The sequence below is a fragment of the Neovison vison genome, chromosome 1 (assembly GCF_020171115.1).
Source record: "Neovison vison isolate M4711 chromosome 1, ASM_NN_V1, whole genome shotgun sequence".
NCBI classification, from domain to species: Eukaryota; Metazoa; Chordata; class Mammalia; order Carnivora; family Mustelidae; genus Neogale; species Neogale vison.
This window is the reverse complement of record NC_058091.1, coordinates 149,970,823-149,993,595: the sequence shown is the minus strand read 5'-3', so window position 1 is coordinate 149,993,595 and position 22,773 is coordinate 149,970,823. Positions and strand designations below refer to the sequence as shown.

The 22,773-nt window shown below is 45.9% G+C and overlaps 1 protein-coding gene across 1 annotated transcript; it reads right to left on the bottom strand.

Moving 5' to 3' along the window:
• Window positions 1–8,962: 8,962 nt before the first annotated feature.
• LOC122914964 lies at window positions 8,963–13,831 on the bottom strand. The gene is given in 2 exon segments (XM_044261330.1): window positions 8,963–9,075; window positions 9,078–13,831. Coding segments are annotated over 2 exon segments (4,854 nt in total). The 5' UTR covers window positions 13,819–13,831.
• Window positions 13,832–22,773: the final 8,942 nt, after the last annotated feature.

The following is a 22,773-nucleotide window of genomic DNA, read 5'->3' as shown; positions in this document are numbered from 1 at the left end:
TTATGGCACATTGGCTGGGCCTTTGGTAGGCTCTGCAGGGCCCAAAATGGCCATGTCCAGTAATTTCTACCTGTGCTACTGCAAAGGGCAAAAAGACAAGTTTGGACACGAGTTTCTGGAGTTTGAGTTTCAGCTGGATGACACTGAAAACTTGAACGTACAGTAGTCAGAATACTACAGTCAGGGCACCGGAAAAGGCTTTAAAAGCCATCTAGTTTACTTGACATTATACTTGAGTTTTTATTTTATTTTATTTTATTTTATTTTATGTAGAGGGGCGAGGGACAAGGGGAGAGGGAGAGAATCTCTAGCAGACTGTCCGCTGAGCATGGAGCCTGATTGGGCTCAGTGTCACAACCCTGAGATCATGACCCGAGACAAAATCAAGAGTCAGACGCCCAACTGATTGAGCCACCCAGGTGGCCCCATACTTGAACATTTTAAAGAATATCTCACCATGAAATGGTCCAATGGATGCTTAAAATCTTCCAGGACCAGCAATTTTCAGAATCCCCTTTCAAACACTGTATTCCTTCAGGCATTGTGTATGAGACCACATGCCAAGGAACCTGAACAAGACCTGCTCTGCAGAAGTGGCTGCAGGAGTGCGGTGGGGAGGGCTGTGTGCCGGAGTCGGGGAAAGCTTCCTCGGGACCGCAGCAGCGGACGCTGTAGGGGCTGCAGGAGCACCTGGCTCTGGGGCTCCCAGCGGCTCACCACGGATAGAAGGCAGAATACTGAGCACTGAGCGGTGGAGAAACGAGGAAGGAATCGACTCCAGAGGCCGGCCCTGGAAGAGAGTGGACGAGCACCTCAAAGCCTGTGTCCAAGGGACTGAAAATACTTGGAAGGTTAGCAGCTGCACAGAGGGGTCACGGTCAGAAGGAGGCTGACGTGCACAAGAGCTTGACGGAAGAGTGACAGCACCTGTGAGCTGGAGCTGGAGATGAGCACATTTCTTTACCACATCAAAACCAGGGTCTCTTATTGATGCAAATCAGTCAAAGCATGACCTGGAATGTTTAGTTCGTGCAGGACCTGGAATGTTTAGATTTTAGTCTTATTGGGGTACCTTTCAAGATTAAACCAGTCTAAATTGTGTGTTTTTAAGCTGTTTTTGTAGTTAATTGAGGGATGGGTTTGTAATTTACAATATTTTTTTGTATGCAAAAATTAAATACGTAAAGAGATTTAGTGGCTGTTCTCACTTGGATCCAAGTGGTTTGGACTGTCTCTACATAAACAAAAGAAACCTTTTGTTGAGGGGCGCCTGGGTGGCTCAGTGGGTTAAGCCGCTGCCTTTGGCTCAGGTCATGATCTCAGGATCCTGGGATCGAGTCCCGCATCGGGCTCTCTGCTCAGCAGGGAGCCTGCTTCCTCCTCTCTCTCTCTGCCTGCCTCTCTGCCTACTTGTGATCTCTCTCTGTCAAAAAAAAAAAAAAAAAAAAAAATCTTAAAAAAAAAAAAAGAAACCTTTTGTTGAGATTTTGCTCCAATAAAACATATCAAAACATGAAAAAATGGTTCTAATAAGAAATCAGAGTATATTATATGTAATAAAGAATAAGTGTGGGCACCTGGGTAGCTCAGTGGGTTAAAGCCTCTGCCTTCGGCTCAGGTCATGATCCCAGGGTCCTGGGATTGAGCCCCACATTGGACTCTCTGCTCAGCAGGGAGCCTGCTCCCCCCACCCCACCTGCCTCTCTGCCTGCTTGTGATCTCTCTCTCTCAAATAAATAAAACCTTAAAAAAAAAAGAATAAATGTATTTACCAAAATTTACATTTGTGTGTGTGTGTGTGTTTATGTGCGCGTGTATATGCAAGTATTTTAAATTGGGATGTGAATACATTTCTTATGTTTCAAAACATGGTTGAAAACCATTAGTTTAAGCCATGATGATGAGATTTTCTAGGCAGGATATGAATAACAGACCTAGTGCTTTCTAGTCATCTAACTTTCATGTTCTCAATGAGTTTTGAGATACAGCCCTACATTTTTATAATTCTTATTCTCTACTACTGAATTATTTATAATAATTATAAATAATATAAAATTATTTTATATAAAAATATAATTTACTGAGCTTATCTACTAAAAGTGAAGCAAATTCCTTAGACTTCACCGGGGATTGGCTTTTCCCCAGTCTTCTAGAATACCCCACTTAAAAACATGTGGGAACAGACTAAACACAAAAACTTTCCTCACAGGTTCTTTCTTGATGTTGGTTAAATTCACGATTTCTTTCGTCTTTCATGTCTTCTTAGAAAGCGACTGCTCGCCTGGAGAAGGAGCTCTGTGAAGGCTCTGCGCACTGCTGTCCTGGCTGCCGCCTCCCCTCCGAGAGAGCTGGAAGGTGAGGTGCTCCGCTCTCTCTGCCTCGACCACTTGAGAGACCCCGCAGCCCCTGACCGTGGTCATGTCCTCTGCTTTCACTGCGTCATCCGGGTATGCGAATCTCCCAGGCAGCCATGGCATTGTTCTCTCTGCAAGGCCGTCTTTAAGAGAAGGAATATTCGCCACGTGCGGCAGATGGCCGGCCTAGCGGAAAACATCTGGAGGATGAAGATAGATGGCGAGGGACCACCCGGAGAGGACAGACCACTTGAGAAAATGCAGAGAAGCTATGTGGGCTACGTTTGGAGAAGTTCCATTACTGCCGCGAGGGTGACCAGCAAATACTGTGTGTGATGGGCCCGGAGGCCCGGGAGACAGGCCTCATCCTGCCGTCCTCTTGAAGAAGGCTGCGCAGCCTTATCGGGTAAGACGTCTGCTGGGCCCTAACTTCATTGTCATGGCCAAAACAGTTCTACTATGGTGCCTTCAGGGCAAGGTCCAAATTCTTTTCTTTTTTTTTTAGGAAAATATTATGTCGAAGTATGATTGACACGTGACAACCCATGCATAGTTCGTGTAGACATCTCCCCGAGTCTGGAGATCAGTGCACACCTGTGAAGCCGTCACTGTCTTCAAGCCAGACGCTTATCCCTGGCCTCGAGGAGTTTCTTCCCACCCTCTTTATTATTATCATTGTGTGTGTATGTGCATAGTAAGAATACTTAATATAAGGTAAGATTAATCCTCTTAGCAAATTTTTTTTTTAGATTTTATTTATTTATTTGACAGAAAGAGATCACAAGTAGGCAGAGAGGCAGGTGGGGGTGGAGGGGAAGCAGGCTTCCCGCGGAGCAGAGAGCCCGATGCGGGGCTCGATCCCAGGACCCTGAGACCATGACCTGAGCCGAAGGGCTTAACCCACTGAGCCACCCAGATGCCCCCCTCTTAGCAAATTTTAAGTACACAATACTGTATTATTAGCTGTAAGAACTATGCTGTAGAGAGTATCTCCAGAACTTGTTTGTCTCGCAGGACTGAAACTATGAATCCGTTGACCGCCGCGTCCCTGTTTCCCTCCCCTCTAGCCCCTGGCAACCACCATTCCCCTCTTGGCTTCTGAGTTTGACTATTGCCACTTACAAGTAAGATTACACAGTATTTGTCTTTTGGTGTCTGGCTATTTTCACCTAGCATGATGTCCTCCAGCATTTCCTTCTTTTGTGAGGCTGAGGAAGGTTCCATTGTTTGCAAATACCACATTTTCTTTATCCATTCATCTGTTGATGGACAGTTGGATAATGCTGCAATGAACACAGGAGTATAGGCGTCATTTTGAGATCCCGAGTTCAATTCCTTTGGATAAACATTTAGAAGCTGGATCATTTGGTAGTTCTGCTTTTAACTGTTTAAGGCGCATCCACAGTGTTTTCCGTGATGGCCACATTAGGTAACATGTCCACCAGGAATGCAGCAGGGCTCCCTTTTCTTCACATTGTCCTCAAGACTTGTTATCTTCTGTTTTTTTAAGAAAGTAGCTGTCCTAACAAGTGTTAGGTGAAAGTTCTTGGTAAAGCATTGCCCTTTGAAGTTTGGTAGTAGAACTGGTTTGTTCCCATATCTTTCTATAATAGTCAGTCTGTCCTGTTGCCCTGTCTGTCTTCTGAGGCATTTGGAACAGGCCTCCACTAGCCCGTACAGGACACCAGCACCCTGGACAGCCCCTGACGTCAGCTTCAAATGGTGTGTGTTCTAGCACAGGACTGTCGAAATCGTTCTGATGGTATTTTGTCCTGTATGGATTTCATTCGGAGCTTAATCTCAGGGAAGACATTATTTCCCCTGAGGTGCTAGTTTGTTTCCTTCCGTCTGCTAACAAAGAATTAAGCAATTAATTGTTTCTCTTTTCTCCTTGACTGACAGGATTCTTAAAACCAACTTAGTCATTTCTCTCAATTTGGAGTTATTATATATGCTTTCCTTCACTTTCAGTTTTGAGCTTCTCTTTTATTTCTAGGTTATTAATTCATTAAAATGTAAATTGTCTATAATTTTGATGGAGACTGTAAGTAAGAACCACACTATATGTTTCATTATTAATGATAATAAACTTGTATCTCAAGCCTAAGAAATCGTTCTAACTAGCATAGCATTCGCTTTGTTTCTTCTTTGTTAACTAGAACGGAAACTATGACACATGACTGTTACTGTGCTACTGAGGAGGGAGCAGGAGGCTGGCTGAGGACGGAGCAGGGGCTGGAGCCTTGCACCCCCTCTCCACCCACTCCCCTTAGTAATATGTGTGACATTCCTCAGGCACCCCTGACTGCCCTGAAAGAAGAGCAAATGGTTATATTGCAGAGATCACAGTCCTGCAAGGCAGGAGTCTCCCTTTGTTTGCAAATGTCCTTGAGATTTACAAACAAAGAAGTTACCTTATCAGTAGCCCCATTTCCAAAGACACATAACTCAGTTCCTCAAGCCCTAACGTCACCCTCCCCTCCATAAGAAACCAAAGGAGGCGGAGGTAAAAAGAAAAGTAAATAAAGTTAAATTTCTTCTTCTTTTTTTTTTTTGAAAGATTATTTATTTGACAGAGAGAGATCACAAGTAGATGGAGAGAGAGGCAGTCAGAGAGAGAGAGAGAGAGAGGGAAGCAGGCTCCCTGCCAAGCAGAGAGCCCGATGCGGAACTCGATCCCAGGACCCTGAGATCATGACCTGAGCTGAAGGCAGCGGCTTAACCCACTGAGCCACCCAGGCACCCCAAGTTAAATTTCTTCTAAACCTAAATCTCACTCACAAGGACTCTTGATAGCAGGAATGTCACATTCCACCAGGAGACTCCCAATTGTCTTTATGTTAGTGCCTCATTAGAAGGGAAGTGGCCTTGACTTGATAGTAACCAGGCCTTCAATATCCTGATAGTGTTCTTTGCCCCAATAGCCCTTCTGACACCCCTTTGTCCTCACCTACCCAACTCCTGTGTATATAACCAGCCACTCCTCACAGGCCCTGGGCAGCCGCATCTCTGCCTGCCCGCGGGTCCTGTCCCTGTGCTCTAATAAACCACCTTTTTGCACCAGACACGTCTTAAGAATTCTTTCTTTAGCCGTCGGCTCCAAACCTCACCCCACCGAACCTCACCTACGTTCTGGGACTTCATCACTACCAAAGGCAAGTGTGTCTGGTTTTACTCTGGAATCCCTTTGAATCTCTCTTTTGTTAGAGGGCATTTTCCTGTTCATCTTGACCATATCCGTGTTCATTCCACAGGGTAAAATTTTAAAGCATCTGAAGATTCTGAAGGGAGACAGGGATGGGATTGAGAAATTTCAGTCTGCGGGAGAAGAGGGGCTTGAGGCCCTGCTGGCGAGCAAAGTCTCTGTGACACCTGTGGGTGGCAGAGTGGGGGGCGGGCATCGGGGAGTGGGGAGGAGGGTGACCCAGGGATCACTGCCCCCCAGATGATCTCACACACGAGCCTCTCAGGAGAAGCCCCTTTCTCTTTCTGCTTTTTCTGCAGACGAAATTGCAGAGCCACAGCAGGACACTGCGTCAGTGTTTGATCCCGGGGCAGCACTTCTTGAGCCAGAGAGAGAGCGCAGGGCCTGCTGGAGCCGGGGGAAGGGATTGTGCAAGAGCGGGCCAAGGCAGGAGCGGGCCAAGGCAGGAGCGGCCCGGTCAGCAAGGACTCTGAGCAAGTGCTCCAACTTGGAGCCCTGATTTCTGAGTCGGAAGAAAAGCCTCAGCAGCCGGCAGTAGAGCTTCTGCAGGTGAGGAACCAACTCGACTCGGTGTGGGTCGTCTTGCCCTAAGCTGCAGTGCGGGCCCCCCATCAGCATGAGACTTGGACCAGGAGTCAAGAGAGAAAAGTTGTGGGGCGCCCAGGGGGCTCAGTCGGTTGAGCGTGTGCCTTCTGCTCAGGTCACGGTCCTAGGGTCCTGGGACCGAGCTCCCCGTCAGGCTCCCTGCTCAGAGGGGAGCTTGCTTCTCCCTCTGCCTCCTGCTCCGCCTGCTTGATCTCTCTCTCTGACAAATATAATCTTTTTTAAAAAGAGAGAGAGAAAAGTTTTATTCTCATTTGTTGAAGTCACTGATAAGCCTTAGTCAGCCAGCCAGGAGGATTTGAAAGATCCCCCCGGGGCTCCAAGCACCCCGGAATGGACCCCGTTTTAGGAGGAGACCCCCGGACCCAAAAACCAAGCCGAGTCCGCTGATCAGATGCAAACAGCACGAGGTTTATTGAGTAGACACAGGTACCTGCGGGCGGTCAAGTCTTAGGAGGACTCTCGCGCCCCAGCCCTTTGTTCAGGGCCTTTTTATGGGGTACGGGGAAGCGAAAACATACGTACAGAAGCAGAAACATAGTTACAAAGTTTTCATTGGCTGGTTTGAATATAAGGCATACTCGGTGTTTGTAGATTGGCTTTGAAGGACCCCAGCGAGCGAAGAGAAAGGTGGGGAGGGGGAGTGAGGAGGGGGAGTTGGATCTTATTACTCAGCAGAGAAACATCCTGCCTACGTGACTAGGTCCACATACTTAGGCGACCCCCCCCTTGCCTACGTGACTATCTGCGCGTAACAAGCCGTGCGCAGCAAGTGTACCTATCTCCCCCGCAACATGCCGTTGCCCCCCCCCTAACTCCAGGGCTGTGCTGGGATAAGGGAGGATTGTCCAAGTAGGGGGAAGGGAAGAGGGGTCTCTTCATTCCCCCATTTTCTTTTTGGCCTGAGTAAAACCTTTTACTTTATTAGGGGCCAGTCTCTCGCTGCCCTACTGCATGATATTGTTGGGTTAATACCATGGTTTGGACAAGCGACAATCTATCTTTTATAAATTGGGTTAACCTGTTAATGATGCATGGCCCAAATGTTAGAATTAACATTAAGAGTATTATAGGTCCTATTAAGGAGGTTATTAGGGAAGTAAACCAGGGTGAACGATTCCAAACTCCTTCATACCAAGACTGTTGGGATTCAAAGTCTCTCTTACGCTTATCTAGCCTTTCCTTCAATTTGTCTAGAGTTTCTGTTACTACTCCAGTCTGGTCAGCAAAAAAACAGCATTCTTCTCTAAGAGCAGCACATAGGCCACCCTCTTTTAGGAACAGTAGATCTAAGCCTCTTCTGTTTTGTAGCACCACTTCTGACAGGGAGGTTAGGGATTCCTTGAGGGCTCGAACTGACTGTTCTAAGGCCCTAAGATCTTCATTCATAGCATGATGTAGAAGTAGGTATTGGTCTTGGTGTTGACCTTAATCTTTGGGGAGGCCTTTGAGGTGGTGAGGCGAGAACTGGATTGGGTCCTATGGCGGCCCTTGGGGTTTCTATAAGAAGTTTTATGGTGAACGTTAGGCCGTCATCATAACGTTCTTTATAGAGTCTGAGGCCCCAGGTATATCCCTTTACCCAATTAAGTTGTTTCTTTCCTGCTTCGGTGAAGGCTATTTCAAGTGGGTGACACCATTGATTGTGACAGGCTGGGTTTTGTGTCCATTTGGGGCTGCTCCTGGCGTGAGAATAATTTGCCCTTACGGTGATATAGTCCCAACCTGAGGTGGGCTTCCAATAAGTGTCACCAGTGGTTTCGCAGCCCCAATTGTGACAGAAAAAGTGGGATGCCCCCCTGCATGAGGTCCACTCTCTGGGTCTGTGAAACCCGGGGCATACATAGAAGGTGAGTGTCCTTAACATACTTCGCTGACTCCAGTCCCCACAGCCTCCCCAAGGATCCAACCCGAGTCGTCCCCGTGGGGACGGTTGTGAAGGCGGCTTCTGTAGGTCAAAGTAATTTTCTATATCCCAGTTGGCTGGAGCTCCCATGGCTAACTTACAAATGTCAGGGTATAAGTTAGGCCACCAAGTGAATGGGGCATGCTGCTGAGAGGTGTTCCAAATTATTTGTCCTGTTTGCGACAGGACTTGCCAGGTGAGCTGTTTTACATGGTGAGGGGACCCATGGGAACTCGGAATGCCTATAACAAGAATAGTCAGTGTTATGATCGCACGAGTCTTATCTTTAGCGGATTTTGGGTGCGTTGAACTCGCCATCCCTCCTTGAGATCGGGTGTTTCCGAGTCGTCTGGTCCCAGATGGGCTGGTTTCACATGAGAGGCGTGGATCCAGGCCGCGATGCCGTCGACTTTTAGCGCCGTCGGGGTGGTTAGGAGTACAGTGTAGGGTCCCTTCCATCGGGGTTCAAGGCTCTTGATCTGATGCCTGCGGACCCAGACGAGGTCGCCGATCTGGAATTGATGTGGCACAGTAGGATTTTTTAGCTGTTCCCTATAAGCTGCAGCCAGTGGCTTCCAGACTTCTCTCTGAACGATCTGGAGTGCCTGGAGGTGAGCTTGTAGGGTAGCACGATCAGCAAAAGAAGAAACATAAGAATCAATAGGATTGAAAAGGTTTACAATAGGGGGTGGGGCCCCATACAATATTTCAAAAGGAGTTAATCCTAGGGGCCCGGGGGTATTCCTGGCCCTATATAGGGCCAGGGGCAGGAGGAGGACCCAGTCTCTAGAGCCAGTTGCAAGCGTTAATTTAGTCAAAGTCTCCTTGATTGTTCTATTCATTCTTTCTACTTGTCCTGAGCTCTGGGGTCTATATGCACAATGCAATTTCCAATTAATCCCCAATAACTTGGCCACTTTCTGACTTACCTGGGAGACGAAGGCTGGACCATTGTCGGTGCCTAATATCTGGGGCATTCCATACCTGGGGAAGATTTCTTCAAGTAGTTTCTTGGTGACCACATTCGAAGTCTCGTGCTTGGTGGGGAAGGCTTCTACCCATCCTGAAAAAGTGTCTACGAAAACTAATAAATATCTATAGCCATAGAGTCCAGGTTTTATTTCCGTGAAGTCGATTTCCCAGTGAACACCAGGGCGATGTCCTCGAATGCGCACTCCAGGGGCAGCATAGGTTTTTCTGGTATTTACTTGTGCACAGACTAAGCAATTTTTAATTATGGATCGCAACGCCTTGTCTTGGTTTAGTAACAAGTACGGTTGGTGCTCATTATTTAGGAGGGTTTTCATTTTGTTTTCGCTCAGATGGGTCAGTGAGTGCAAAGATTGGACTATATGGTGAGAATACAGAGTGGGCATAACAATTTTTTCGTCCATGGTATACACCCCTTCTTTTGGGTCCCATGTAGCCCCCATTTTCTTTAGCAGCTCCTGATCCTCAGAACTGTATTCCATAGGTTTAATATTTTCTTGTGGGGGCCATGTGCTCAGGGTAAGAATGGGCCCGGTCTCTTTTTCCCCTAGGGCAGCTTCCTTAGCAGCTTGATCTGCCAGTCGGTTTCCCCTTGCCACTGGGCTATTATCCTTTTGGTGACTCGGGCAATGCATAATGCTCAACTTTTGGGGCAGGAACAAAGCTTTGAGCAGAGCCAATATTTCAGGTTTATTTTTAATTTCTTTTCCTTCGGAGGTGAGGAGCCCTCTCCTCCGATAGATTTCACCATGTACGTGGGCCGTAGCAAAGGCATAGCGACTGTCGGTATAAACGTTCAGTTTCTTACCTTCTGCCATCTGTAGAGCCTGAGTCAGGGCGATGAGCTCTGCCCGCTGAGCTGATGTCCCAGGGGATAGCATCTTGGACCAGATCACCTCTGTCTCATTAGTTATTGCAGCTCCGGCTCTTCGCTCGCCATTGTGCAGGAAGCTACTGCCATCTGTATACCAGGTGTAGTCCGCTCCCTTGAGGGGCTGGTCCGTCAGATCCTTTCGGGTGCCATGGACCTCAGCTAGGATCTGGAGGCAATCATGTGTTTCCGTAACCTCGGGTAAGGGGAGTAGGGTGGCAGGGTTGAGCGCCACCACGGGTCCGAACTGTACACGATCAGTGTCCAGAAGCATGGCCTGATAATGAGTCAGGCGAGCATTGGAAAGCCACCTGTCTGGGGGTTGCTTGACCAAAGCTTCGACCGCATGGGGGGCCAAGATGGTTAGTGATTGGCCCAAAGTTAGTTTGCCCGCGTCTTTGACTAAGATGGCGATGGCAGCCACCATCCGCAGACAGGGTGGCCAACCAGTGGCCACAGGGTCTAGCTTTTTTGACAGGTAGGCCACTGGGCGCTTCCAAGGCCCTAGCCTTTGGGTTAGTACTCCCTTGGCATAGCCCTGTTTTTCATCTACGAACAGTTCGAAGGCCTTAGTCACATCTGGGAGTCCCAGGGCTGGGGATTCTAATAAGGCCTTTTTAATGTCGGAAAAGGCCCGTTGCTGCTCTTTGCCCCAGTGGAACTGAGCCCCCTGCTTAGTGAGGGAGTATAAAGGGGCTGCCATTTCCGCAAACCCAGGGATCCATAGGCGGCAAAATCCAGCAGTTCCCAGGAATTCCCTTAGGTGGCGTGGGGTGGTAGGTGTGGGAATGCGGAGAATAGTCTGCTTTCGTGCCTCAGTGAGCCATCTCTGTCCTTCTCTCAGCTGATATCCCAAGTAGGTGACTTGTTTTTGGCATATTTGGGCCTTTTTGGCTGAGGCCCGATACCCTAATTGTCCCAGTGCCTGTAAGAGGGCTTTAGTGCCGTTCAGGCAATTTTCCTTGGAGTTAGCAGCCAAGAGGAGGTCATCGACATACTGAAGAAGTACCAGGGAAGGATGCTGCACCCGGAAATCAGCTAAGTCTCTGTGCAGCGCCTCATCAAACAGAGTGGGACTGTTCTTGAAACCCTGGGGAAGCCGGGTCCAAGTTAACTGTCCTGAGAGCCCTAGATCTGGGTCCCTCCACTCAAAGGCGAAGAGCGGCTGGCTCACTGGATGTAGCCTTAAACAGAAAAAGGCATCCTTTAAATCTAGCACCGTATACCATTCATGGGAAGGGGGCAGGGTGCTCAGTAGATTATATGGGTTGGGCACAGAGGGATGTATGTCCTCAACTCTTTTGTTGACTTCTCTTAGATCCTGTACTGGCCGGTAATCTCCTGTGCCAGGTTTTTTTACTGGTAAGAGAGGTGTATTCCAAGGTGACCGGCAGGGAATTAGGATTCCTTGATCAAGAAGCCTCTTAATATGGGGCCTTATGCCTTGGCGGGCTTCATGTGACATTGGATACTGCTTTATTGACACTGGGGTGGCTGTTGCCTTAAGTTGGATTAAGAGAGGGGGCTGTTGACGAGCCATCCCCATGCCCCCCGTTTCCGCCCAGGCCATAGGGAATTCTCTCAGCCAAGCTTCATTTTGGACCTCTGGGGTCTGTTCAGGTTCATATAGTCTATATTCCTCCTCCAAATGGAGGGTCAAGACCTGTAAGGGTCCTCCATTGGGGCCTGTTATTGCCGCCCCTTCTGGGTTGAAGTGGATTTGGGCCTTTAGTTTGGTTAGAAGGTCTCTCCCCAGTAACGGGTAGGGGCAATCGGGTACGTGTAGAAATGAATGCGTCACCTTACCGGTAGCCAGCTGGACCCTGCGTTCCGTGGTCCATCGATAGTTCTTTCCTCCAGTTGCTCCTTGTACCCAAGCAGTTCGGTTGCTAAGTGGTCCTAGAGTCTGGGTTAGGACTGAATGCTGGGCCCCGGTGTCGACTAGGAAGGTAACTGGCTGCCCCCCGACGCTTAAAGTTATCCTGGGCTCAGGGGGGGGCTCCTGGCCCTGACTTCCCTAGTCTTCCAACGTCAGTAGGGAAGTCAATGGTTTGGGCGTCAAGGGTCCTCTGAGATTCTTGGGGTTCCTGGGACACTCTCGGGCCCAGTGTCCTCTTTCCTTGCAATAGGCACATTGGTCTCTGTCTAATTTGGTCCTTCTTCATTCTCGCTCTCCCATCCTGACTCCCTCTCTGTCCTGTCCCTGAGTAACTACGGTGGCCAATACCTTAGTCAATTCCCTGCTCCGCTTTTTATCTCTCTCATCCTGTGCCTCTTTCATTCTTAACCATATTCTCTCCTCTTTCTCTTCCGGAGTTTCTCTTTTATTGAACACCTTTTCTGCCTCTTTTAATAAGTCAGAAAGTGTATACCCCTGTAGCCCTTCTAATCTCTGTAATTTGCCCCTAATATCAGGGCTTGACTGCCAGATAAAGGACATTGATACACTAGTTGCTTGCCCTTCATCATCAGGGTCATACGGGGTGTACATCCTATAAGCCTCCTTAAGTCTCTCTAGAAAGGCAGAAGGTGTCTCTTCCTTTCCCTGTATTACTTGCTTAACCTGAGCCAAATTAGTGGGCCGCCTTGCGGCTGCTCGGAGACCCACTATGAGCAACTGGCGATAGAGACGAAGGTGCTTCCTACCTGCAGAAGTGGCGAAGTCCCAGTTAGGGCGGGTTAAGGGAAAAGCTATGTCGATCTCATTAGGCAACTGGGTTGGTCGCCCGTCATCGCCCGGTACGTTCTTTCGGGCTTCCAGAAGAACTCTCTGCTTTTCCTCCGAGGTCAGCAGAGTCTGCAACAGCTGTTGACAATCATCCCAAGTGGGTTGATGGGTAACTAGAATAGATTCAATCAAGTTAGTCAGGGTGGCGGGGTCCTTAGAGAAGGGAGGGTTATGTTGCTTCCAGTTATAGAGATCAGAAGCAGTAAAGGGCCAGTACTGTGGCCGACCGTTAGGACCTTCCCTCAAGGGGAAAGCTTGGGAGACTTGACTTGGTGGCTGTGCACGTCGGTCCCTGAGTCGCCCCGCAATGGGTGACGCCAGGGAACTAGGCTTTCGCTCTTCTGTTGTGGCCTCCGGGTAGGGAGGGGGTTCTTCTGTTAACAGGTCGATAAGAGGGGACTCAGTGTCTGGAGGCAAAACGGGAGCAGACTGAACAGGCTCGGGAGCAGGCTGAACAGGCTTGGGAAGTTTTGGGGATTTATCCTGGAGTGGGGTAAGGGCAGGGTAAAGAGAAGAGGAAGTGGGAGTAGGTGGAGGAGGGGTGGGTTGCGCAGTCTCCCTGGAGGGCGTGGTTTGGGGGTGGGACAGTTGCTCTTTTAGGGGAGGCGGCGCAGTGGGGGTGATAGGGGAGGAGCAGGGTTTGGGAAGGAGAACAAAGGGCTGGACCCAGAGTGGGGGGTCTGAAACCAGAGCCCTCCAGGTGACGATGTAGGGCACATGATCGGGATGCCCATGGGGTCCGGGGCTGAAAACTTTGGCTTCCACCTGAGAAATAATATCAAGGTTAAAAGTGCCATCGCGTGGCCATCCCACATTGAAAGTGGGCCACTCGGAGGAACAAAGGGTGACCCATTTCTTTTTCCGTATTTCCACCGATTGGTTGTTTGCCCGGTCTCGGACATCGCTCCAGTGGCTTAGGGTCAGACTTAAAGGAGTAGTCACTGTCTGTCCCATAATTTCAAGAAAAAAAAGAGTTATTATCACAGAGACAAAGACTAGACTCAGACACAGAACAAACAAACGCGCTGCGCGATTTTGGCGCCAAACCGAAAGCAAAAACTCAAGCGGAGATTCAGGGGGTCCGGATTCCCCCTCTCCAACTAAGGCCGTGTATCCCTCCGATACTGGCCGAGCTCCAAATGCCCCGCTGCCCCGGGGCATAGATGTCCCGAAGGACTCAAATGTCCCGCCCGGCGGGACTACAAACGCCTCTGGAACGTCTTCCAGGGCTGTGAGGGAGAAGTCCGAGCCCGTCAGCTCCTTCTGGCCCTCACCAAATACAAATGGATCCGATCGAACCCCAAACCAAAACCAAACGCGTGCGCGAAATTACAAGTAACAGATCCAGACACCACTACAGACACAACGCGAAATCACAAGTAACAGGTCTAACTATAACCACAAACACAACGAATATAGCGCTGGCCAGCTTACCTCCTGACAGTGGGTCGGTGGTCCCTGGGTGGGGGTCTCACATCCCGGACGAGCCCCCAATGAAAGATCCCCCCGGGGCTCCAAGCACCCCGGAATGGACCCCGTTTTAGGAGGAGACCCCCGGACCCAAAAACCAAGCCGAGTCCGCTGATCAGATGCAAACAGCACGAGGTTTATTGAGTAGACACAGGTACCTGCGGGCGGTCAAGTCTTAGGAGGACTCTCGCGCCCCAGCCCTTTGTTCAGGGCCTTTTTATGGGGTACGGGGAAGCGAAAACATACGTACAGAAGCAGAAACATAGTTACAAAGTTTTCATTGGCTGGTTTGAATATAAGGCATACTCGGTGTTTGTAGATTGGCTTTGAAGGACCCCAGCGAGCGAAGAGAAAGGTGGGGAGGGGGAGTGAGGAGGGGGAGTTGGATCTTATTACTCAGCAGAGAAACATCCTGCCTACGTGACTAGGTCCACATACTTAGGCGACCCCCCCCCTTGCCTACGTGACTATCTGCGCGTAACAAGCCGTGCGCAGCAAGTGTACCTATCTCCCCCGCAACATGCCGTTGCCCCCCCCCTAACTCCAGGGCTGTGCTGGGATAAGGGAGGATTGTCCAAGTAGGGGGAAGGGAAGAGGGGTCTCTTCAGATTTAGGTCCCAAATTGCAGTGGGCAGGGGTAGGAATATGCAGTCTATACAATGAGTTAGTAAAATGTACACATTTGTAATTAGAACAAAAAACCAAATGTTAAGTCTTGTGATCCGACTGGAGGCCACAGGAATTCTGGAAAGGACCGGGATGTAGTGAGGGAAGGCTTCATGGAAGAAGAGGTGCTTAACGTTGGCCTTGAAAAAGCAAAGACTTGGATTAGCAGAAAGGAGGAGCTAACCACGGTGAGGTGCTTGGGTGAGAATTAGACGCATGAGCTGGTGATGACAGGCGGGTGCAGGCTGTGCGGAGGACAGGAAGGGACAGGAAGAACACCCCGACTTCCAGGAGCTGGTTCCCGGGGCGGACACTACGGGGAGGACGAGATCAGTCGGATGGGGCCAGCCGAGCGCAGGACTTCTAGCCCAGGCTGAGACCCCGGAGGGACTCCGAATAGAGCAGGGAGGGTTGCCTGCACGGAGTAGTCCGGCGCTGGGAGGGAGCAAGGGAGGAGGCAGCACGTGTGCAGAGAGGCAGATGCCCTCTGTGGAGCCGCGCAGGTCCGGGTCTGCCGGGGTAGGTCACGGCCTGGTTTTGCTGCGCGCCCAGCCCCGATGCGTCCACAGCAGGGAATGGCGGCAGCTCCTGGATCCTGCTGTCCATGACCCTCTTTCTCTTCCTTCCCAGCACCCCAGTGACGCGGTGAGCAGGTAACTGCTGCCTGACCTTTTTTTTTTTTAACTACTTAAGTGGCTCTTTGTTTTCTTTTTCCAAAATTACTAAAATCTGACGAGGGCTAGAAAGAAGATTGTTCCAAGAGAGGTTCTTGGACTCGAGTAAGCCGAAGGGCATTCCAAGGCATGCCTGGGGTTTCTGTAAAGTTCACTGTCCTGTAACTTGTGTTAGGACGGTAGCTCTACCCTTTTAACTCTCAATCTTTATGCGCTATTTTTATTTACTTTATTATTATTTTTAATACAATCATGAAAAAGATGTTATTTGAAAGATGCATTACACACAGTGTAGTTTCCAGCCATGAAGTGTACATCCTTTCCCATATGCTTCTCCACTAACTACGAACACTTGAATCTTTTCTGCCTGCCTGTTTTATAGTTTTTATCTGAATTCGAGATAGTTAACTTACAGTGTAGTGTTAGTTTCAGGAGCATAATATGGTGACTCAGTAACATCGCAGAATACAAAATCAAGCTAGAGAAATCTATTACATTTATATACACCAATAAGGAAGCAGCATAAAGAGAAATCAAGGACCCTATCCATTTATAATGGCACCAATAACCATAAGATACCTAGGAATATTATTTTTTATATTTCTCTTTATAAGAAACATAAAGTTTTTATTTTCAAAAAAATTCACTCTTTTTTTATTTTTTCCTTAAGAGAGAGAGAACAAGCTGGAGGAGGGGGAGAGGGCAGGAGAGGGTCTCAAGCAGACTTTCTGCTGAGCTCAGAGCCGATACCGGGATTGATCTCAACACCATGAGCTCAGGACCTGAGCCGAAACCAGTGTCGGATGCTTAACTAACTGAGCCACCCAGGCAATCCTTATTATTTTTTTTTCCCACTCTATTTTTAATTGGAAAGTTTAGTATTTTTGTATTCTGGAAAGTCATCATTTTTTATTACATTTTCAAAAGCATTTGCATAGTTGGTGAAAATAATGTTCTTAAATTTAATTTCTTTTTTATATCTAAATATTTTTCATTTCTTATTTGGTGTATTTCTGCTTTTGTCTCTTCTACTTACCTGTCTTTTTCCCCCTAAATTTAATGTTTTGTTTTTTTTACTCAAAAGCAGGCTCATAGCCCTGCTTTTGATGAATACCATAATTTCCAGTGTACACTACTTTAGCGACTGTTGTTTTTGAGGTATTTTGAAATTCTGACTTTGGTTTGCTTTTTAGCATAAAATATGTGTAAGAAAGAGAATATTTGTCAGTGGTGCTGGATTTGTTTTTCCCTAATAGTTTGTCATTCATAGTTTTAAATACTGTGATCAGACGGAGTGTTGGTCTTTCTACCTTTTGCCCTTTATCAAGGTATTCTGTGTTTACATGTTGTAAATTCTTGTGACTGTTCCAAACACTCAAATTTCCTTGGAATAGGATTTGATATATCTCCATGAGGTTTGCCTTAGTAATTTTGTTATTAAGTTGTTTTGTATTGATACATATTTTTTTGACTTCTTGAGATGTCATGGACTAAGATAGGTCAGCCCAAGATTCCTACTAGCAATCAGTTCTTACCCATTTTTTATTCTGATAGTTTAGCTTTTCTATACTTTGATGCTTTTTCTCCCTGTGGGATGTTTAATGGAAGTTGTATCTCAATTGTGGATTATAATACTCTCAGTAACATAAATACTTTCTGTTGTCTTATTTAATAGCTTTCTGCCTTAAATTCAGTCCTTTCTGATAATAAGATTAAGACTTCAGATTTCTTTCATTTTGTATTTAGCTTAGGTATCTCTGCTCAGCTAAATTTAAAGCTCAGCTATACATATATATATTATACAAATGTATACAGAAGTATATCTATAATGATTTAAAGCTTTTTATTTTTATTTTTGATTTCTTTTTTTTAACTTACTATATTTAAATTCAATTAGTTAACATATAGTGTACCATTAGTTTTAGATATAGAGTTCAGTAATTCATTAACTGCATAAAATACCCATTGTTGGGGCACTGGGTGGCTCAGTTGGTTAAGCATCTGCCTGCGGCTCAGCTCATGACCCTAGGATCCCCAGCCCCACGTCAGGATCCCTGCCCAGTGGGGAGCCTGCTACTCCCTCTCCTTCTGCCTGCTGCTCCCCCTGATTATGCTTTCTCTCTGTCAAATAAATAAATCAATCCTAGAAAAAAATACCCTGTGCTCATCACATCACATGCCATCCTTAATACCCATCACCCCGTTACCCGCTGCCCCCAACCTCCCCTCCAGCAACCCTTAGTTTGTTTCCTGCAGTTCTTACGGTTTGTCTCCCTCTCTGATTTCATCTTACTTTATTTATCCCTCCCTTATCCTATGATTATCTGCTTTGTTTCTTAAATTCTACATATGAGTGAGTCCCTATGATAATTATCTTTCTCTGATTGACTTATTTTGCTCAACACAATACCCTTCAGTTCTATCCATGTTGACGTAAATGGCAAGATTTCATCCTTTGATGGCTGAGTAATATTCCATTGTATGTATGGACCACATCTTTATCCATCATTTGTGGGTGGACATCTCAGTTCTTTTCATAGTCTGGCTATTGTGGATACTGGGATAAACCTTGGAGTGCCCTTCAGATCCCTACATTTGTATCTTTGGGATAAATACCTAGTCGCACAATCACTGGGTCATAGGGTAGCTCTATTTTTAATGTCTTGAAGAACCTCCGCACTGTTTTCCAGGGTGGCTGCACCAGCTTACATTCTGACCAACAGTGTAAGAGGGTTCCCCTTACCTGTATCCTCACCAACATCTGTTTTTCCTCTTGTCAGTTTTAGCCATTCTGACTGGTGTGAGGTGGTATTTCATGGCGGTTTTGATTTGTATTTCCCCCATGCCAAGTGATGTGGAACATTTTTCTCATGTGTCTGTTGACATTTATATGTCTTCTTTGGAGAAATGTCTGTTCATGTCTCTTGCCCCCCCATTAAAAAAAGATTTTATTTATTTATTTGACAGACAGAGATCACACATAGGCAGAGAGGCAGGCAGAGAGAGAGGAAGGGAAGCAAGCTCCCCGCTGAGCAGAGACTCCCCCCTCCAATGTGGGGCTCGATCCTGGGATTGAGCCCCGCATCGGGCTATCTGCTTAGCAGGATCATGACCTGAGCTGAAGCGAGGGGCTTAACCCATTGAGCCACCCAGGTGCCCCTTCTTGCCCCTTTCTTGACTAGATTCTTTGTTTTTGGGTGTTGAGTTTGAGAAGTTATTTACAGATCTTGGATACCAGCCCTTTATCTGATATGTCATTTGCAAATATCTTCTCTCATTCTGTATGCTGCCTTTAGTTTTGTTGACTGTTTCTTTTGCTGTGAAGAAGCTTTTTATCTTGAGGAAGTCCCAATAGTTTATTTTTGTCTTTGTTTCTCTTGTTTTTAGAGACATGTCTAGCAAGAAGATGCTGTGACTGAGGTCAGAGAGGTTGCTGCTTGTGTTCTTCTCTAGGATTTTTTTTTTAAAGATTTTATTTATTTATTTGACAGAGAGAGATCACAAGTAGGCAGAGAGGCAGGCAGAGAGAGGAAGGGAAGCAGGCTCCCCGCTGAGCAGAGACCCCCCGATACAGGACTCGATCCCAGGATCCTGAGATTATGACCTGAGCCGAAGGCAGCGGCTTAACCCATTGAGCCACCCAGGCGCCCCTTTCTCTAGGATTTTGATGGATTCCTGTCTCACACTGAGGTCTTTCTTTCATTTTGAGATTATCTTTGTGTATGGTGTAAGTAAATGTTCCACTTTCATTCCTCTATATAATTTTCCCAGCACCATTTGTTGAAGAAACTGTCTTTTTTTCCATTGGATATTCTTTCCTGGTTTGCCAAAGATTAGTTGACCATAGAGCTGAGTGTGCATTTCTGGGTTCTCTAGTCTGTTCCATTGATCTATGTGTTTGTTTTTGTGTCACTACCATATTGTATTGATGATTACAGTTTTGTAATATAGTTTGAATTTTGGCATTGTGACGCCATCAGCTTTTTTTTTTCAACATTCCTTTGGCTATTTGGGTTTTTTCTGGTTCCGTACAATTTTTAGGATTATTTGTTCCAGCTTTGAGAAAAATGTTGATGGTATTGTGATAAGGATTGCATTGAATGTGTGGATTGCTCTAGGTAGCATAGACATTTTAACAATGTTTATTCTTCTAATCCATGAGCATGGAATCTTTTTCCATTTCTTTGTGTCTACTTCAATTTTTTTCATGAGTGTTTTGTAGTTTTCAGAATGCAGATCCTTTACCTCTTTGTTGAGATTTATTCCTAGTTATCTTGTGGTTTTTGGTGCAATTTAAATGGGATTGATTCCGTAATTTCTCTCTCTTCTGCCTCATTGTTAGTGCATACAAATGCAAGTGGCTTCTGTGCATTCATTTTATTTATTGCCACACTGCTGAATTCCTCTATGAGATCTAGCAATTTTGGGGTGGAGTCTTTTGGATTTTCCACATAAAGTCTGATGTCATCTGTGAAGAGTGAAAGTTTGACTTCTTTGCTAATTCAGGTGCCTATTATTTCTTTTTGTTGTCTGACTGCTGACTTCTAGTACTATGCTGAATAACACTAATGATAGTGGACATCCTTGCTGTGTTTCTGACCTTAGGAGAAAAGCTCTGTTTTCCCCCATTGAGAGTTCATATAGAGTTCAGTTCATTGAGAATGATAATCACTGTGGGCTTTTTGTAAATGGCTATTTATGATGTTGAGGTATGTTTCCTCTATCCCTACACTGTGGAGAGTTTTAATCAGAAAATGATGCTATATTTTGTCAATGCTTTTTCTGCATGAATTCAGAGGATCATATGGCTCTTGTCTTTTCTTTAATGTGATGTATCAAGGTGATTGATTTGCAAATGTTGAACCACCTTGCAGTCCAGGAATAAATCCCACTTGGCTATGCTGAATAATCCTTTTAATGTACTGTTGGATCGTATTGGTTAGTATCTCGTTGAGTATTTTCGCATCCATGTTCATCTGGGATATTGGTCCATAACGTCCACAATTCTCCTTTTTAATGGGGTCTTTGTCTGGCTTTGGGATTAAGGTAAAGCTGGCCTCAGAGAAGGAATTTGGAAGTTTTCCTTCCATTTCTATTTTTGAAACAGCTTCAGTAGAAAAGGTATTATTTCTTCTTTAAATGTTTGGTAGAATTCCTCTCAGAAGCCATCTGGTCCTGGACTCTTGTTTTTTGGGAGGTTTTTGATTACGGCTTCAATTTCCTTGCTGGTTATAGGTCTGTTCAGATTTTCTGTTTCTTCCTGGTTCAGTTTTGGTAGTTTGTAAGTTCCTAGGAATGCATCCATTTCTTCCAGATTGTCTAATTTGTTGGCATATAGTTGCTCATAATATGTTCTTAAAATTGTTTGTATTTCCTTGGTGTTGGTTGTTATCTCTCCTCTTTCATTCATGATTTTATTTGGGTCTTTTCTTTGTTTTTTGTTAAGTCTGTGTAATCGATCTTATATTGATCTTATTAATTCTTTCAAGGAACCAGCTCCTAGTTTCTTTGATCTATCCTACTGTTCTTCTGGTTTCTATTCCATTGATTTCTGCTTTAATCTTTATTATTTCTCTTCTCCTGCTGGGTTTGAGCTTTATTTCCTGTTCTTTCCTGTTTCTTTCCTTCCTGTTCTTCCTTATTTTCTGTTCTTTCTCCATCTCCTTAGGTGTAAGGTTAGGTTGTGTATTTGAGACTTTTTCTGTTTCTTGAGAAATGCTTGTATTGTTACATATTGTCTCTTAGGACCACCTCTGCTACATCCCAAAGGTTCTGAACAGTTGTGTTTTCATGAATTTTAAAAAATTCTTCTGTAATTTCCTGGTTGACCCAATCATTCTTTAGCAGGGTTCTCTAAAGTGTTTGAGGGAACAAGCAGGTGTTTGAGTTCCTTCCAAATTACCTTTTGTGATTGAGTTCAAGTTTGAACTCACTGTTGTCTGAGAATATGTGGGGAATAATTCCAATATTTTGGTACCAGTAGAGACCAGATTTGTTACCCAGTATGTGAACTATTCTGGAATATGTTCCATGTGCACTTGAGAGGAATGTATATTCCATTGCTATGGAATGGAATGGAATGTCCTGAATTTATCTGTGATGTCCATCAGGTCCAGTGTGTCATTCAAAGTCCTTTTTTTCTTGTTGATCTTCGGCTTAGTCGATCTGTCCATTGTTGTGACTGGGATGTTAAAATCCCCTACTATAATTGTATTATTATCAATGTGTTTCTTTAATTTTGCTATTAAGTGGTTTATATAATTGGCTGCTCCCAAGCTAGGAGCATATTTACAATTGTCAGCTCTTGTTGGATAGATAGATATAATCTATCTTGTTGGATAGATTATAGTTTCCCTCTTCATCTCTTATAGTCTTTGGTTTAAAATCTGACAAATTTAAAGGTTTTTTAAAAATTAAAATTTAAAGTTATATTTTAATTTTAATTTATTTGATGCATATGCTCAGGTAATTTCTTGAGAAGTTGAACTATTAGTAGCATGTTTCAGTGAACCTCCAAGGTACAAAATGACTTTCTTCTTCTTTTTTTTTTTTTTAAGATTTTATTTATTTATTTCACAGAGAGAGATTACAAGTAGGCAGAGAGGCAGGCAGAGAGAGAGAGGAGGAAGCAGGCTCCCTGCTGAGCAGAGAGCCCGATGCGGGACTCGATCCCAGGACCCTGAGATCATGACCTGAGCCGAAGGCAGCGGCTTAACCCACTGAGCCACCCAGGCGCCCGACTTTCTTCTTTTAAACCACATATAATTGACATATTGTTGGGTAGAGAGCACTTGGATCACCACACTTTCTTCAGAATTATGTGCGTTTTACTCTTCTGTGCTTATGTGGAGCTGGATGCCTGGATGTGCATCTTGCTCCCCACCCTGTGTGCCTTGTTGGTGTGTGTGTGTGTGTGTGCTGATTTGCGCAATCTGTGTGTGTGTGTGCTGATGTGCGCAATCTGTGTGTGTGTGTGTGCTGATGTGCGCAAACCTGCTCTTCTTTCAGGAGCTCCTTCTGTGCCTCTATTTTCTCCAGGTGCCCCCTGGAAGAAGTTCTGGCCTATCAGTGCTGCAGTCAAAAAGCAGGCAGAAGAGTTTGCTGATAAACTTTGTTCTTTAGAGAAAGGAATCAGAGGATTCAATGGTAAAGGAATGGGTGAAGGGTGGGCTCTGGGCCCAGAAAACCCCCTTTCTTTCTCTGTAATGTTTCCTTAGGGTTTGGCTCTGGCCTTGGGTTCTCATGGCTGCCTGCTTCTATGGAGGACATTCACAGCGGGCAGGGACATTGGGGAGGGAGAGTCAGT